The 17,944-nt window shown below is 51.2% G+C and overlaps 2 protein-coding genes across 22 annotated transcripts in view; one reads left to right on the top strand and one right to left on the bottom strand.

The window, feature by feature from the left end:
• DIAPH1 (diaphanous related formin 1) overlaps window positions 1-7,800 on the top strand; it is an 81,907-nt gene extending 74,107 nt beyond the window's left edge. For all 4 annotated transcript variants that reach the window (XM_045551057.1, XM_045551056.1, XM_045551059.1 and 1 more), the window contains one exon: window positions 5,841-7,800. In XM_045551057.1, the coding sequence (XP_045407013.1) occupies window positions 5,841-5,998 (158 nt within the window). In that variant the 3' untranslated portion in view covers window positions 5,999-7,800. The remainder of the gene's footprint in view (window positions 1-5,840) is intronic.
• Window positions 7,801-9,765: 1,965 nt separating this feature from the next.
• Window positions 9,766-17,944, bottom strand: part of LOC123637896 (protocadherin gamma-C4) — a 137,113-nt gene continuing 128,934 nt past the window's right edge. For all 18 annotated transcript variants that reach the window (XM_045551042.1, XM_045551049.1, XM_045551045.1 and 15 more), the window contains exon 4: window positions 9,766-11,801. In XM_045551042.1, coding sequence (XP_045406998.1) covers window positions 11,575-11,801 — 227 coding nt within the window. In that variant the 3' untranslated portion in view covers window positions 9,766-11,574. The remainder of the gene's footprint in view (window positions 11,802-17,944) is intronic.

Genomic DNA, 17,944 nt, shown 5'->3' with positions numbered 1-17,944 from the left:
TTCTAGCCTAAGGAAAGTACATCACATCTCTGTTTTCCTTGACCTCTTCAGCTAAGTGTGAACCTACATCAGACTTGGTGGGGAATTCCCTATTAAGCCTCTTCCTGTGGAACTATACTAGAATTCCAGATGCTTCCTATACATAGGCAGCCAGACATCAATGGCTTCCCTGCGCTGGGGAGACCCCATTCTTCACTTCTTTCCAAGTAGGAAACCAGGACTCACAGGCAGAAGAAGCAGGGATTTTGTTGGAACCTAACTGTTCAGCAGAGGACGTGACGTAGTCAAAATCCTGTCTCCCGGTGCAAGAGGGAATAGGAGGAGACTTATACTAGGAGATGGTGAAGTGAAAAGTAGGTGAAATGAGAATACATATTTTTAAAGCAGCTCCAGTCTGTAACCTTACAGACTGAGTTTACTAAACACACCTGAATATATCTGGGAGACTCAGAGAAGCCATTTCTGGTTGTTCTGGTAAGCTCTTTAGACCTGGGTGCATTCACAGCATGGAAGGTGATGTGATGTGGCCTCACGTGAAACGTGAGCAGAGGATAGGCATCCAAGTGAAGTGCAGAGAGCATAGGACTAGGTAGGGTCAAAAGACCCAAAGTCAAATCTAGCTCTGATGTCATCTGTGTTACCTTAGGCAAGTCACTTAATGTTTTTAGTACTCAGTTTCCTCATGTATAAAATGAGGGTTGGACTAGAATGATCTCCAGGGTCCCTTCCAAGTCTAATATTTTTTTGTACAGTGACAATAGGATTAAGAGGAGAAGAGGCGAGGCTAGGCCTAGATAGCCCCATTCTCAAAATACAAAGGCTCCAGCAGCTATAGATTTCCCTCTGTGGCTACTAGACTTAGCTGTTCCACCCCTTACTAAGCTGTCTCTGACTATTCCTCCTGGCCAATTGCTTTGAGCCAAAAAAATAGAAGCATTATCAAGCATATCTGCCTCACAGCCCTCCTTCTTCCCAGAGAGAGGCAGCTGTCCCTATTCAAAGACACTAGCCTTTTCCCTAGAATTTAAAGGAATGTTAAAATCTTCCGGTCTCTGGGGACCTGAGGGAGTAACCCAGTATACAAAGACCCATTGAGGAGTTGGAAGAGGAGAGTTACTATCAGTGTTGGTTCATTGGAAGCAACATGTAAACTGCTGCGATCTGCAGGGTGTGGGAGAACAATGGTTTGAGTGTCAAGGGGAAGAATCCATGTGATTGTGTTACAGCTGCTATTTCAGGCCCATAATTGAGTCAGCTTGTGGTTTTAATGACTCAACTTTATCTCCATGTCTGAATTGTGGCCTCTTACATACAGGCCCGTTTGCTCACTGGGATAAAAGTCAAGAAAAGAAAGAAATTCACCTCCCTTCCTTTCCTTCCCTCTACCACTTCCCAGCTTCCCTGTTAGCTCCACCTGCACTAATAGAACCTTAAAGCTGGAAAGACTCTAAAGACCTCTAGTGATTAGTATCTAACCTGCTCATAGGTAAAAGGATTTAAGACCCAGATAAGGTCTTGCCCAAGTCTGCATAGCTGGTTGATAGAGCCAGAACTGTAGCCCACTTTTGTGAATCCAAGTCCAGGGCTGTTTCTACTAAGCCCAAATGATTGAACAGGAGATAACAGTGACCTCTCAGTATGGGCCAGAATTTTTTTTTTTTTTTTTTTTTTTCGGAGATGGGGCGTTGCTCTGTTGCCCAGGCTAGAATGCAGTAGCACCATCGTAGTTCACTGCATCCTCAGATTCCTGGCCTCAAGCGATCCTCCTGAGTAGCTAGGACTACAGTGGCTAGGACAACACCCAGCTACTCTTCTTTTTTTATTTTTTGTAGAGATAGCGTCTCACTGTGTGACCCAGGCTTGTCTCAACTCCTGGCCTCAAGCAGTCCTCCCGTCTTGCCTCCCAAAGTGCTAGTATTACAGGTGTGAGCCACCGTGCCCAGCCTAGAAATATTCATTCATACCTTCTAGCAATGAGAGTCTTAGACATGGTGAAATCACTTCAGAGAGGTTTTCTGATGACTGCCTGTCTGGAGAAGGTTGATAAGAGTGTTTCCTATACCACTACTTATCCTCCCCCTACTTTTGTGAAAATAGGACAGGAAGTATAATTAGATGAGTTTTAGACAATAATTTATTTAGGATGGTAATGATCGCCCCATCTGTCCTAGTTTCCTCTTCCCTAAGGAAGCTTATTAACAGGAGCGCTACCTCTTTAGTAATAATTCCTAGCCTGTGTTTTAATAAAGGTCTTGTTCCAAATCGTTAACCTTTTTAAAATCCAGCTATACTAGTGTTATATGGTTGATTTTGCTGGGTTTTTTAATCCTAGCCCACCCCTAACTTCTAGGAATTTGGCCTCAGAAAACTTTGACGAGTGTCTCAAGACAGTTCCCTTTTCCCCCATACCCTGCGAGACTGTTCTCTTAGAATTAAGGATCCCCCCCGATCCCATCTAATCAAAGTATTTGTCTGGTTCTGTGACTACTCTTCAATTGTCTTAAGCACTCAAGTTGCGGAAAGAAGGGAAGAGGTTAGTTTTTCTTGATTGTTCAGACTGGTGGCACAGGAGACAGAGTGACCGCCAGGATGCCTGGACTCCGTTGATTCTCTTGCCAGTTCCAACAAGAGCTTTCTCATCCCTGACCTTAGGCCACATTATGTCCATTCCCTAGTATACATACTTTCAAGGCTTAAAAAGGAAATTTTGGTCTTCTCTCTACCTACCATCTGCTCCTGCTTCTTATGAAGTTTATAATGCATCAGAAGCTCCTTTCATTCTAGACAAATCTACAAACACTGCTTGATTATGTACAACTGGTATCTTCTTAGTTTAGAGAAAGAAACTAAAGAAAGAAGCAGCTTAAGACTTGCCACACTTGAACGCTGATTTCTCCTGTGTTGCCCAGACAAGTGTCCCTGAAGGCCCAGAGTTCTTTTTCCCAGGGTCTGGAATCAGAAGTTATTTCAGTGTATATACACCACTAGAGTCACACACACAAGTAGTTGCAGAATGTTCTCAACTGCTGAAGATTGAATTCGAAGGAGCAACAAAGTGCTATCAAACCACTACCTTTCTGGATATGAGAAGTGGAGTCTAGAGAAGGGAGTACTTCAGAAAAGAGGACACTCGGCAGGTCCGAGGAAGATGGTGGTGGTGAAAGACTAAGAAGGAACGTAGGAGAAGCATATAATGTAGACTGTTACAGTCTACTCAGGTGGGTTCCTGTCCTCGCCTGTCAGTCACTGCTGTGTTAATATAGTGAGTGGTTTGGTGAAACCCCCACAGGTTAGGCAACACACCTCTGATCTCTAACTAGATGAGCCTTTGTGGCTGTCAGGATCTTCACCGTTCTTTCTCTTGGTAGATAATCCCATGTGCCCCTGGGAGGAGGAGGTGGAGGAGGAGGAAGAGACTTATAAATTGGTAACCTGTGGGCATGCTGTGTGTCCCCTGCCTGACCTGTGGGTAGCCTCTGCTGGGGTGAAAACAGTGGCTCTGGGTCACGGCTCTGCAGCAACACTGACAGCCTCAGTGAAGACTTGGGCTTTCTGATCTCATTTGGCTTCTGCCTACCTAAAGCTTTTGCTGCTCCAAAGGAAGCCCTGGGCCCTCTGGGCTCCTCTTCCTTCCTACTCATATCCCGCATCTGCTCAGTCCTGTAGTCTTCATTTAGGAGGGCTAGGCTCTTTCATCTGGTCCTGCTTCTTTAAGGCTTGATCATACTCACTGTAACCTCGAACTCCTGGGCTGAAGTGATCCTCCCACCTCAGACTGAAAGCACACACCATACCACCACTGGGCTCAGCTACTTTTTTATACTTTTTTTTTTTTTCCAAGACAAAGCGTCATTCTGTTTCTCCAGGCTAGAGTGCAGTGCCATCATCACAGCTCACTGCAACCTCAAACTCCTGGGCTCAAGTGATCCTCCTGCCTCAGCCTCCTGAGAAGCTGGGACTACAGGCGTGTGCCACCATGCCCTGCTAATTTTTCTATTTTTATTTCCTTCTGCTAGCTTTGGGTTTAGTCTGCTCTTCTTTTTCTAGTTCCTTAAGCATAAAGTTAGGTTGTTGATCTGAGATCTTTTTCTTTTTTTGGAGATAGGTTCTCACTTTGTCGCCTGGGCTTAGAGTGCAGTGCCGTCATCATAGCTCACTGCAACCTCCAACTCCTGGGCTCCAGTGATCCTCCTGCCTCAGCCTCCCCAGTAGCTGGGACTACAGGCATGCACCACTATGCAGGATTAATTTTTCTATTTTTATGTAGAGATGGGATCTCACTCTTGCCCAGGCTGGTATCGAACTGCTGACCTCAAGCTATCTTCCCGCCTTGGCCTCCCAGAATGCTAGGATTATGGGCGTGAGCCACCATATCCGGCCACTTAGCTAATTTTTAAAAATTTTTTGTCGAGATGGAGTTTCACTGTGTTGCCAGGCTGGTTTTGAAATTCTGGCCTCAAGTGATCCTTCTCCTGCCTCGGCCTCCCAAAGTGCTGGGATTACAGGCGTGAGCCACCACACCTGACCTTTCTTAAAAAATTGAGATATAATTCACATACCTAAAATTCACCATTTTATTCTACAATTCAAGGGTTTTTAATATATTCAAAACATTTACGACCATCACCACTGTTTAATTCCAGAACATTTTCATCATCCTGAAAAGAAAAATGCCATACTCATTAGCAATTATTTTTGCTTCTCCCCTCTCCCAGCTCCTGGCAATCATTAATCTACTTTCTATCTCTATGGATTTGCCTGTGCTGGTCATTTCATAGATATGGGATCATAACGTATATGCCCTTTTGCATCTGGTTTCTTTCATGCCAGGCAGCTCTTTGTGTACATGCAGTTGCTATGTGCTGCTTCTGGGGCATAGGAAGAGGCAGACATCCTGAGATGGGCATGGTCCCAGGGAGGCACCATCCAGTTAAGGATACTGGGGCCATAAGTCTGGATTCCATAAATGAATATGAGGGCCTTGGGGATGAATCCCAGCAGTTACAACAGAAGCACATGCATTGGTTGGTTCTTCTCTTCCTATGTGGGCTGATAACTGGATCTTCACAATCCCTTAGGCAATTGGGCTGAGATTTCTTTGTAGGGGTCCACTCCCAGGCATCCTTTGTCCCAGTTCCACCTTCCCTGACATGCCTTTTGTTACCCCCTCCTCCCACACACACATGCACTCTCTACACTGTGTAGGTGCCTTGGCATTTGTATCACAGCTGCTACCCTTGAAGAGGTGGGAAAGAGCCTAGGCATGTGGGCATCTGTTGTGGGAACGTGTGGGAGCGTGATGTGCACGTGATGCCAGTAAGTAAACTCCTCTTTGCGAAAGTCCCCCCAGCAGCCTGCTGAAGGCTGCCTTTTGCCAGGGACAACCCTCCCAGGGCTGACCGAAAAGTGTGTTGGCCTGGGAGCTTCCGGGGAACTATCAAGAAATCAAAAATAATACTATATACTGAGCTTTAGCCTATTTAATTCCAACAACCCTATTATGAGAAATAGACTTTGAGTACTTCATCTCTCTTTAAGTCACATAACTAACACTTAAGCCCAATTCTGTTTCGCTGTATTCAAACTGTCGTACTGTTTTCGCACAGGGAAGCACAGGTAAGTCTTGCTCTCCTGTTGCACCACACACTCTTAAATTCTTTGCTACGCCAAGGTATATCCCCCATGTTGGATCTCTGCCCCTTCTTCAAAGTAAAGGCCTCAGTGACATGGACACGGCAGCCACATCTGCATGGCTTATGGCTGAATGTCTGCTACTGAGTTTGAAAGAGATTAGAAACTAGGCCTTCTGTGGATGAGATCTCTCATGTCTTCTCTTGCAGCCAACAGGAAGGCCGGGTGTGCAGTCACACATCTGCTAGCTTCGGAGCTGACCAAGGCCGATGCCATGACTGCTGTTCCTGCCAAGGTGGCCAGGAGCAGTGAGGAAGCCCCCACGATCCTTGAGGAAGCCAAGGAGTTAGTTGGCTGTGCAAGCTAAGCTGGGTCCTGTGGCCGTGGCAGCTCCTGAATGGAGCCCCAGACTGTCCTGCCCTACAGCATGTGCCTAAAGGCTCGAGGGGATATTCCTCTGGGGTGGCCACTCCCACCACCCTGACCCTGTCTCTCCCTCTGGCCTGCTGCTCTCCGAACATCACATACAGCTTCAGCTGCCTGGAGGCCACAAGGAAAGGGCAGTGTGGGGGAGGCCTGAGCCCAACCCAGCCAGCCCTGGCTGTTGTATTACCAAAGCAGGGTCCGTGTTGCTGCCTTAACCCTGTCTCCTGTTACTCAGAGGGCCTAATCTCAGATAAGGCCCAGCCTGCTTCCTCAGCCCCTGACTTTCTAGTGGGCCGTGGGCTTTCCCTTAGGTCAATCTTGCTGGATTTGTGCTTTTCTTTTGTGGTTTCTCTGGCCCTGAGAACAGCATGGGGCTTATGAACCTTTGGGCTAGATTCCTCCTTTCATTGCTTATCACCTCTGCTCTTCCCTTCCCTCTCCTGGCTATTGTTATTTATTACTAGTGGTTGTGGCATTGGGAGCTGCTCCTAGGGACGTGGGGAGCAAATCCCACCCTTACTCCACCTTCCTGGGAAAGGCCTCCCAATACAAAAAGGATCTGGACCACTTAGCTGTTCTGCCATGGCCCAGGCCAGAGCCTGTGGCAGGCAGCCGGGGGCATAGTGACAGTGTGGGACCTGCCCCTAGCCTGCTACCACGCTTTGTGCCCTCTGGACCCTTTGTCCTAGCCCCCAGGCTACCAATCCAAGGTCCCTCATGCCTTCCCCAGAGCTTTGGTGCCTCTCACCTGGACTATGGGCTGTATTGTGACCATCTCAACACCTCACCCTCTGTCTCCACGGAAATGGGAGGTGGAGCCTCCTGGCTGAGAAATTGTTTTGCAAATGGATCTATTTTTGTATGAAAAAAAAATCTTTTTTAAAGAAAACTTTTCCTTCCCCTTTTCCCCTCCATAATGTAAGAGGTTCCAGAGTTCCTGGGGTTTCAATCCCAAAGCCCCTGGACCTTCACGTCGGCCCTCGAGCCTTCCGGACCCTTGAGGCCAAGGCGCAGATTCTCTCTCCCAGCATCGTTTCTGGGGCAGGAGGAACCTCTTCTTTGGTTGAGCTGGGCCAGGCCTAAGAGTAGCGGGAGGTCTAAGACCACAAGAGTTTTTATAAAATCAGTAAATGTATCAAGCCAAATGTGCAAATGCTAACTGGCCACTCTGGGGAAGTGGGCGCAGGAAGTGCCCCTGCACACTGTACCCCCGCTCTCTTCTCAACAGCGGGCAAACTGAACTGTTCGGTGGGCCTAGCCAGAGGAAGCTCAGATTCTCTGGCTTAGGGTGATATTTTTGCCCTCCCTGTGGCCCTTTCAGCTTTCCATGCCCAGCCAGGGAGAAAGAATGGCACTGTTAGGGTTGGGCCCGGAATTATAGTTGTTAGAGTGAGGGGAGCTTAGGAGACTTGAGGGCAACTACAAGGAGGCCTTGGCGGCCAGGAAGGAGTGTTGGCTGCTGAGCCAGTGTATGAAAGGGCAAGGGCAGCTCCTCTGAGCTGTTCCTGGGACGACTCTGGTGCCAGGGGGTCAGTTGCTCCCCTGGGTCACCTCCTTCTCCCTGCTGGTGGACATCTGGGACTTTGACCCTTTCTTTTTTAATCTACTTTTGCTAAGATACATTTAATAAAAAGGGGGGATACAAAATGCAAATCTGTTTCCCTCACCTCTTGGACTTCTGGGATGTCATCACCTCCAGTTGTTGGGTTTGTTTCCAACTGTTAATAAAGCATTGAAACAGTACTGCCTCACAGCCTCTTTTGTGAATTTCAGAGCTGTTTTCTTTTCACTCCAGTCCAGGCTCCTCTACTCTTTTTCCTGCCTCAAACCCCTGGTTGACCTGACCAGCCATTGCGAAAAAGCTAAAAGTGCCAGACACTATGCTTGGGCCCAGGGTTAGACATGATTGATACATGGTGGCTTCTGCCCCGCCAGAGCTCACCTCGGGGCTATTTGCCCTCAGTAAAGGTGCAGGTGCCCAGTTCAGCTCCAGGCTCTCTCACCTTGCTGCCTCTTGGCTTGGAGCCTTTTCTGGAACTCAGTCCTAACTCCCCACCACCCCATGGTCCCAGATGTCACTACATAGTTTAATCTTTGTCTTGCTGAGGGAGACATCTGACTCCCATTTTCCAGCTCCCACTGCTCTTTTGGTGGCCACAGACCACATTCCAGACTAGAGGGGCTTACACTGGATTGGGAACCTGAGCCTTCCTGGCAGAGGTCAGAAGCCCAAGGTCATGGTCCAGATGACTTGTCACTTAAAGCCCTAGTTGTCTGAGTGCGTTATGACCTGCACAAAGAAACCTTGCAAGCTATGAGCACACTCAGGATAGACAGGGAGGGGCCTAGAAAGGACCACAAACTCATTTGGGCAGGCTCTGGAACCAGAAATAAAAGCCTTCTAAATAGCCCTGGAGCCTGGGCAGCTGCCTCCCCAGTATGGCCGGAGGTGTGGGGGTGGGCTGCCTGCCTCCCCCAGAGGCCACGCGTTTCTGGCTCGGGGCTTTATAGACACATACCAATTAGGGGACCAACCACAGCTGCTCACGTGCCCTGCCAGTCTGCCGTCGTGCCTGGAATAGAACCCAGGCGCCCGGCACCCCGCCCCTCCGCAGCCCGGCTCTGAGAAACAAAACCGTACTTCCAGCTCAGCAGCCGCGCACACCGCCCCTCCTCCCACGCAAGAAAGTCGCCCCCAGATGCTTAGTTGGAAGGTTTGGTTTCCATGACAACAGACTAACGGAGCTGGCAGAACCGGTGACCCGGCCCTGAGAGGCTCCGCCGCGGAGGAAGCCCAGAGGCAGCCCCCGCGTAGCCTGGCTGACCCGCCCGAAAACGCCAGTGCCTCGGGGTTTCTGTCCCCTCCCCCCGCCGCGCCCCCTCCCGGCCAGGCCGGTGTTTCCCGCGGCTTGTCCGGGGGCAGCAACCTCGGGATCCCTCCGTGCTTGGCGCGCGGAGGCGGCGGACGGAGGGGGCGGGGAGATGGGAGAGCCGGGCGAGCGTGGAAAAGCACCGAGAGAGGGAGGGAGGAGGGCTGGGTCTGCGGCGATCTCATTTCCTGCACGTCCTTTCAGTCCCCTTGACCCCCCGCAAGAAAGCGATGAGTCCGCCCATTTCTTTAGCTTCGCGGCGGAGAGGTGAGCGGGAAGGCGAATTCCAGATGGGGAAACTGAGGCCCAACCTACAGTCTCGCCGCCTCGGAGAATCGCCTTCCGCACTCCGTCCCCTTCCGCGGAGTTCCCCAAAGCCCTAGGCGGTGGGGGTGGAGGGGGCGGGCAAAGGAGAGTCCGTCCTCCCCCCGCGAAGCCTGCCTGGGCGCTCCCGGGAGGTCATTTTAGCGGGGAAGGGGCGGGCACTAAGGAAACGGCTCTGCCCCTCCCCGGCGCTCTTTGCCGGGCTTCTCCCCGCCCGCGCGGGGGTCTCCTCTTCTGCCCGGAGACGGCCGCTCACTGGCGGCCCGCAACCCCCCACCGCACAGCGCTGTGCAGATCCGCAAGCAGCATCACAGTCTCTCGCACAGTGACACGGCACTACGGGACTGCAGGGGTACACAGCCATATTGGACAGTCACACACCCTCCATTCGGAAACATCTAGACGCACACAGTGATCGCCTCCCGATTCCTCTCTTCTTCCAGCTCACACCTCTCGGCTTCGCTTCATCCGTACATGCCGGGAGCCTCCCTCTCTTACACAGAAACCTGCAACCTTTCAGAAGAAACCTTTTTATTATTTGTCGAAGAAAAAAAGCCATATAAATATTAGAGTATAAAACTTGCGTGAGACACAGGAAGAGGGTGGAGTGGGAGCTACGTGACTATGCGAAGAGAAGCGCTTATAGAAGGGGTCAGTACGGGGGAGGGGGTCGCCGCAGCGCGTGGACACAGCACGAAACACAGCACGGGCCGCCGCAGGCAGGTGCAAGGACAGACGGCTGCGCGGAGCCCGCCGCCCGCTGCCCACTCGCCATCACGTAAAAGCACACCGCACTACACTACTGGCTATTCTACACCAGCCGAAGGGGGGGAGAGGGCTCTACACTACTGTACGGGCTGGGGTGGGGTTCTCTGGCAGCCCCGCCGGATGAACGGGACCCCGGGAGAAGAAGGGCGTGGGGAGAGGAAGTTCTATGCACAAGGAGGCACTGGGGGACTTTAACCAGGCTCTGGCCACTAGGGGGCGGACTGGGGGCCTGGGCAGTGGCCTTCACGGAGAAGAAATGGCACCTGGCAAGGAGAAGGACCGAGGCTTGAGAAGTGCAGGGCCTCTGTGGAGAAGCCCATCCTGGGCTGAGACTGTCTGTCCACTTGGTCCCTGCTCTAGCTGCTTGCCTTCTCAACCCAGGGACTAAGAAGGGCCCAGCTGGCTCTTCCTTCCTGCTGGGGCTCTGCTGGCTTCCACCAGAGGCACCTCTGGAGTGAGTACCCAGCACCCACAGAAGCCCCTCTGACCCCTCCAGGGGACCTGATCCTAAACCTTCTCAGAGATTCCTTGGTCTGAAATGCCAGTTTAAATCCATTGGTCCTGGTAGCTCGGCCCAAAGCTGGCTGCCTGGGCTGAGCCCTATTTGTGGGGGGTGAGGGTCCAGCCTGGTGATTGGTTTATGGCTGAAATTTGGGGATCTGGTCAGTACCCTGGGGACATACAGAGCCTCCTGAAAGACCCTGATAACTGATGGGTCAAGCGTCGTCCATCCCCCCCATCTACACACACACATTTCCCTTCTTTATCTTACCACCCCATACTGTCTTGGAACATGCAATGGAGTCTCTTGTTTGAGGAGGGAGTAAGGTAGTCACAGCATGCAGTGGGAACATCAAACAATAAAAAACAAAACAAAACAAAAGACTGGTCCCCAGGGCATAAGGAAGAGGCTTGGTAGCAAAATGCTCTCCCTAAATCCAGCAAGCATAAGTACCATGGGGATGGTGACCATTGTCCTCCAAAACTTGAGCATTGGTCTCAGGTGTGGAAGGAGATGAAGGGACTGGACCAAACCATGCTTTGGGGGAAGATTGAGAATCGAAGGAGAAGCCAAGAGGTCATGATGTCCTTCCAACTCTTCAGAACTATGAGCCTTTTTAGGTCACCTGGTACCTCAACACCCCAACCCCCTCACTCAAGAGAGAGGAACTGTTGAAGGAGTGAGGTGGGGCGGGCAGGGAGGCAGGGGATGGATGGGCCTGATTAATTTGGAAGATGGAGGAGTTCAGCTGTAAATAAAGGGGGTGTGACAATGGTTCGTGGAGTCCACACTAACCCCACTACCCCCATGGGTACAGCAATTGATTGGATGGGGGTTCCCAGCAGAACTCCCTTTGCATATTCAACCCCCTGGGGGGCAGAGAGAGGGGGTGTTGACTGGGCACTTGTTTCTGTTTCCCAAGGGGAGCATGGCCTTGGCCCCTACCAGTATCCTGGGGGTGAGCCCTGAATTCTGAGGCCTGGGTACAGGTAAGGAGAAGCTGGGCTGGCTGGGGAGGGAGGCTGCCCTGTGGCTCTAGGCCTGGCCTCCACATTATTTCTTCTCCTTCTTGCCCGACTTCTTCTTGTTGCCATTGCCACCTGCTGGGGCCTTGCCATCCCGCTTGCCAGCTGCGTTGGTCAGTGTGGCATTGCTGCCAGGGATATAGACGTTCTGGCGGTAGTCGGGCACATGCTGCAGGGTGAACTGGGGGCCGTAGCGGGCACTCAAGCCCATGGTGCCGGCGCCCCCTCCCAGGGTGGAGCTTCCATCAGCAGCTTCTGTGGAGACACAGGAAGATCAGATGGAGGTTAAACTCAGGGTCCTTAACTGTCACTCTCTTATACCATAGGCAGTTAGTGAATGTCTACAAAGCACCCTGAGCCCTGACCATGCTGAGCACTGCGAATACAGTGGTCCCCTAGGTCTTCTCTATCCACAAGGAGTTGAGGGTATAGGTTAAGAGGCTCCGGAGTAAGAAAGCCTAGGTTTGATTCCTAGCTCTTTCTCTTACTGTGATCCTGGACAAGTCCACCTAACCTCCCTATGCTGCCTCAGTTTTCTGATCTGAAAAATGGGGATAATAGTAACCACCTCTTCTGGTTTTGGTGAAGGCTAAATAAGAAAATGTATGTAAGGTACCTAGAATAGTGCCTGGTACGTGGTAAGTGCTCAAAACATGCTAGCTAATATTTCCCTCAGGGCTGAGCCACTGGCTCTCAAATCCTTCCCCTAACCAAGGGAGCCTTTGGCTTTCGTACTCGACCATGGGCTCCTGGAGGGCAGTGACCATGGTTTGTACATGCTCCAAGCCTTCTCCAACCAGCGCCTGGCACAGAGTAGGTATGCAGTAGTTCTGTTATTCGTTGTCTGTGGGTGGAGGTGGGGAGTGCTCTTCCAAGCATTCATTTCATAACTGCATTTGACCGCCTACTCTGTGCCAAGCACTTTGCTAGATGTTTCATGATCACTTTTTTTTTTTTTTTTTGAGACAGGATTTTGCTCTGTCACAGGCTGGAGTGCAGTGGTGTGATCACAGCTGACTGTAGTGACTGTAGTCTTGAACTCCTGGGCTCAAGTAAACCTTCCACCTCAGCCTCCCAAGTAGCTGGGACTACAGGCTCAAGTCAGCGCACCTGGCTAATTTAAAAAAAAATTTTTTTTAGAGATGAGGGCTGGTCTCAAACTCCTTGCCTTAAGTGATCCTCTCCCCTCGGCCTCCCAAAGTGCCAGGAGTACAGGCATAACTCACCTAGCCCGGCTTGCACAATCGGTTTTAAACTCAACACCACAACCCAGTAAGGTATGTGGTGTTATCCCCATTTTATGCATGAAGGAACCAAGGTTTAGAGAAGGTAAAAGACTAGCCCGAGACCAAGCCAGACAGTGTATGTTAGAGCAGGACTCGGGCTCAGGTGTATCTAGTCTAAGCATGGGCTCAGGTGTATCTAATCTAAGCATGGGCTCAGGTGTATCTAATCTAAGCATGGGCTCACGTGTATCTAGTCTAAGCATGGGCTCAGGTGTATCTAATCTAAGCATGGGCTCAGGTGTATCTAATCTAAGCATGGGCTCACGTGTATCTAGTCTAAGCATGGGCTCACGTGTATCTAATCTAAGCATGGGCTCACGTGTATCTAGTCTAAGCATGGGCTCAGGTGTATCTAATCTAAGCATGGGCTCACGTGTATCTAGTCTAAGCATGGGCTCAGGTGTATCTAATCTAAGCATGGGCTCAGGTGTATCTAATCTAAGCATGGGCTCATGTGTATCTAGTCTAAGCATGAGCTCAGGTGTATCTAATCTAAGCATGGGCTCAGGTGTATCTAGTCTAAGCATGAGCTCAGGTGTATCTAGTCTAAGCATGAGCTCAGGTGTATCTAATCTAAGCATGGGCTCAGGTGTATCCAATCTAAGCATGGGCTCAGGTGTATCCAATCTAAGCATGGGCTCAGGTGTAGCTAGTCTAAGCATGGGCTCAGGTGTATCTAGTCTAAGCATGGGCTCAGGTGTATCTAGTCTAAGCATATGCTGGGGGTATAGTTAGCCACCACCACCACCACCACAGTTGGACCTTATCCCTACTGGGAGGGTAAAGGAGGTGGGGAGAAGATAGGGTAGCCATGTTCTATGAGGCGGAGGAGATGATGATTCAGGGAACCAGACATCGGGGTGCAGTGTAGGCAGCATAGACTCAGAGTGTCAGAGCTGGGTGACATCAAAAAGCACCTCCCCCAACTTCCCACTGTACAGAAGAAACTGGGCCGAGAGAAGGACACACTGGCCCTAGCTCAGCATCCCCTGGGAACTTGTTCAAAATGTAGACTCTCAGAATCTGCATCTGAACAAGATCGCCAGGTGATGTGTATGCACGTTAAAGGCTGAGAAATACAGCAGTACCTACTTCATAGGATTTTTGTGAGGATTAAATGTGACAGTGCTTCATTCAGTGCCCAGGCACTTGGTACGTGTTCAATAGATGTTTGCTGCTGCCTTTGTCATCACTGTCATCACCATCCAGTGTGTGTGTCATCCATCACCTCTATCATACGCTCACCCTGACTGGGTGGGGTGCGGGGCCGGAGGAAGCAGGAGTCTGACTCCTTAGGGCTCCCTGCTGGCAGCCCTGAAAGCCTCTGTGGCAGGGAGAGAGTTAAAGCCCCAGGAAGGCCCAGGCCAGGCCGGGCGGGCAGAAGAGCTTCCCTGCCGTCTCCCTGTGCCCCCACCCTAGACCCTGGAGCGGGCAGGGAGGGTGACTAAAGCCGGAGAGGCTGAGTAATCCCGGGACACTAACCAGGGATTGAGAAATAGACAGGAAATATTTTCAAAGCCGGCCTAAGAGGGGGAGGGCACAGAGGGGAAGACAGAGATGCGCGATGGTCTTTCAGCGTCCACACTCTGGCGCTCAGGTTTCTACAGCCTCCATTTCAAGTCCCAAATCCCTGGAGCTGGGGGCCTTCTGGGGGTGGGCAAGACGGCTTGGGTGGGAGGGAGCAGCTGCCCGCTTCCTCCTCTCCTTCCCCAGGCGGCCCCGCCCTCAGCCCTTCCATTCTGCTGACGTTTCTCTGTTTTTCCCATTTAACTCCCAAAGCGAGCTGGGTCCCTGACCGCCCCGCCCCCTCCCCTCCAGCCTCAGCTTCTTCCAGCCTCAGCTGCCTGGGAATGGAAGGGGCGAGGGGAGGGGGCCCAGATCTGGCTTTAAAGAGCCCGGATTCCGGAGTGATTTAGGGGCTGGAGGGGAGTCTGCAGAGGCGCCAGAGACAGAGGGGGGCTGGGGGTGGTCTCGTGTTCATGCTCGTGCACACAGAAGGGAATGAGGAGAGATGTGGGAGAAATTGAAATATAGGAAGGGCTTGACGGAGTAACTAGAAGCCGGGGCCACCCATATCCTACATGCACCCAGGATCTCTGAGAAGCACCTGAATATGTGAAAATGACAAAGCCACCCCCTGCCCACCTTGTGAGCTGCCACCAAGCTGGGCTGGACCGGGAGGGAGAGAAGACGTGGAAATCCGGTGTGTAATAGAAAGAGACTGATGCTAGGTTCTGTCTGGCCAGCCATGCAATTAAGGAGCTATATGACCCAGGCCAAGGCCCTGCCTCACTCAGGCCTCAGTTTCCCTTCAAATGCGTAAATCTGAGGGGAAGAAATTGGATGGCCAGCCTTGACCTCCTGTAGAATCAGTTCTTCAGCGGCTCCTCCCTCCAGACCCGCCTCCCTGTAAGACCCACACTGGCCAATGACCCGGATTTTCTCTTGGTCCAAAGAGAAACAGATTTAGAAGAGCGCCAAGAGCCTGGGCCTCTTCTGGTCTGGAGGAGGTGGGGATGATGCTCGCCTCCTCCCCGCTGCCGGCCTCTACTCAGGGAAACTCAGCTCCCAGCTCCTTTACCTCTCCCACCCCTGTCCTCCCAGGCCACCCCCAGCCCAGGGTCCAGGCAGCATCTCCAGAGTAGCCCAGGGAGGCCCGGTTAAGCTAGACCAGAGCTGGGTGAGCTGCAAACCGCAGCCTCCTTGAGAGCAAACCTCCCCACAAATGTTTATTTAAAAATCCTTCCATGTGTGGCTGGCTCTTACCCTCCCTCCTACCCGCCCTCGGCAGCCCCACAGGCCTGGCTGGGCTGGACTCCAGGGAGCTCTCTGGTTCCAGGGCCAGGAACCAGGCGTGCAGCGAAAGTGAGCAGGGCCTGACCCGACACCTACACCCCCAAGGCCCCTCCCCAGGGCCCAGGCTTAGACCTGGGTCAGGCCCTTTGTGGCCGGAGGGGTGGAGCCCTGACAAGGGAGGGGAGCCAACCTCGTGACCCCTGTTCCAGGGGGACCCGCTGAGAAGGTTTTTGGCCATAAATACTGATTCCATTTCTGTTTTTAACATCTGGATTTAGGCTAAAAAGCCTGCTTCCTGGCCTTAGGGCGCAAGACCACAACAGCTAAATATACCTGTTTACTTCCCTCAAGAGCCCCACTTGGCATCTCCCCAGACCCGGCCACCTGCCGCATTCAAATTCAGTATCTGGCCTCTCTAGACCCACAGCCTTACCAGACCTGGAGCAGCTGTGCCCCAGGAGGCTGGCAGCCCCTGCCACTTGCCCTTCCTCTGGCCCTGCGTCAGCCACAGGCCGGCCCCACTTAACCTCACAGACGTCCGGTTAGGGTTGCCAGAGTTAGCAAATAAAAATACAGGGTGCCCAGTTAAATTTCAATTTCAGGTAAATAATGAGTAAGTTTTTTATTACAGTATGTCTCATGCAACATTTAACTGGGAATCTTGTATTTTATCTGGTAACCCTGATCTAGGAGAATAATACAGGGCATTAGGGGGAGTTTAGCCTCTAGACCTAGGAAGCTAAAAGGGAAACTGAGGCCGGATCTAAAGGCAGCCATGGTCACTGTCATAGAAAGGGCATGAAATTGGGAGTGGAGCTGGGTTAGAATCCTACCTCTACTGCTAAAAACTGGGGACCCGGGGACAAGTGACTTCTCAGTTCTCTCATTTGTCAAATGTAAGTAATCAGACCTGCCTTGTAGAGCTGTTAAGAGGATTAACTGACTCTAGCCCCACAAAGTTTGTTTAGCATGTGCCCAGGCGTGATTACGGTGATTACTGTGATTTCACCTGGAGAGCGGGGCTCTCCGTTCACTCTATAAAGCCAATGCCTTAGGCCGGGCGCGGTGGCTCAAGCCTGTAATCCTAGCACTTGGGAGGCCGAGGCGGGCGGATTGTGTGAGCTCAGGAGTTCGAGACCAGCCTGAGCAAGAACGAGACCCCGTCTCTACTAAAAAATAGAAAGAAACTATATGGACAGCTAAAAATATATATATAGATAAAAAATTAGCCGGGCATGGTGGCACATGCCTGTAGTCCCAGCAACTCGGGAGGCTGAGGCAGTAGGATCGCTTAAGCCCAGGAGTTTGAGGTTGCTGTGAGCTAGGCTGACGCCACGGCACTCACTCTAGCCCGGGCAACAGAGTGACACTCTGTCTCAAAAAAAAAAAAAAAAAAATAAAGCCAATGCCTTAATCCTCCCTATAAACCCAGGATTTGCTGCTCCAGAAACCAGTCCTTATTAATAGGCATTATTGTAACTCTGCCTTCCACCCTTATAGGTCAATAAAGATAATAATTAATTATAACCACTATGTACTGTGCCCTTACTCTCTGCCAATCCTGCACTGAGGACTTTACATTTGGCCCTCACAGCACCACCATGAGATCTGTTAATATTGTGCCCATTTCATAGTAAGTGAAACTGAGGCTTATTAACTTGCCTAAGGACTCATAGCTAACTGGAGGCACCAGGATTTGAATCCAGATTGGCCTGCCTCCAAAGCCTGTGCTTGTCAGTACTAATGATAATATTCCGTTTCCCCTCAGGAGCCTTGTGACTCTTTAGGGACAGCAACCACTGGCTGACTTTCTATTACATGTGGGGCTCTTTGTTAACCTTGTGGGAAAACCAAAATCCTGCTCTGGAGTTCAGGGCAGCAAAAAGAGAAGGAGTCTCCAATAACCAGAGTGTGTTCTCTCTGCTGGAAATATCCACGCCCGCTTTCATTGCAGGAGGGCCTGCACACGCCAGGCCCGGTACTCTCGGCTCTATGGTATCATCTCTTTAATCCTCACAACAGCCCTTGGGGTCACTGTCCCCATTTTCTGGGCTGAGGAGACTGAGGTCTAGAGAAATTGAGCAAATTGATCAACGTCACAAGGATAGTAAGTGGCAGAGCCAGGACCTGACTTGTGCTGTCTCCTTCCAGAGCTAGACTTGTAACCATTACTCCTTCCATCTCCTCATGGATCTTTCCTTGTTCACTCCCCTCTGCTGTTCCTTAACCTGGATTTATGTCCTGGAATCATAGGTCCTCTCAGAACAGCTGAAAGATCTGGAGAAACTTTGCAGGTTGATATCCAGTCTCCGGGCA

The sequence above is a fragment of the Lemur catta genome, chromosome 5 (assembly GCF_020740605.2).
Source record: "Lemur catta isolate mLemCat1 chromosome 5, mLemCat1.pri, whole genome shotgun sequence".
Classification (NCBI taxonomy): Eukaryota; Metazoa; Chordata; class Mammalia; order Primates; family Lemuridae; genus Lemur; species Lemur catta.
Note: the sequence above shows the minus strand (reverse complement) of the source record. Positions and strands in the feature narration are given on the sequence as shown.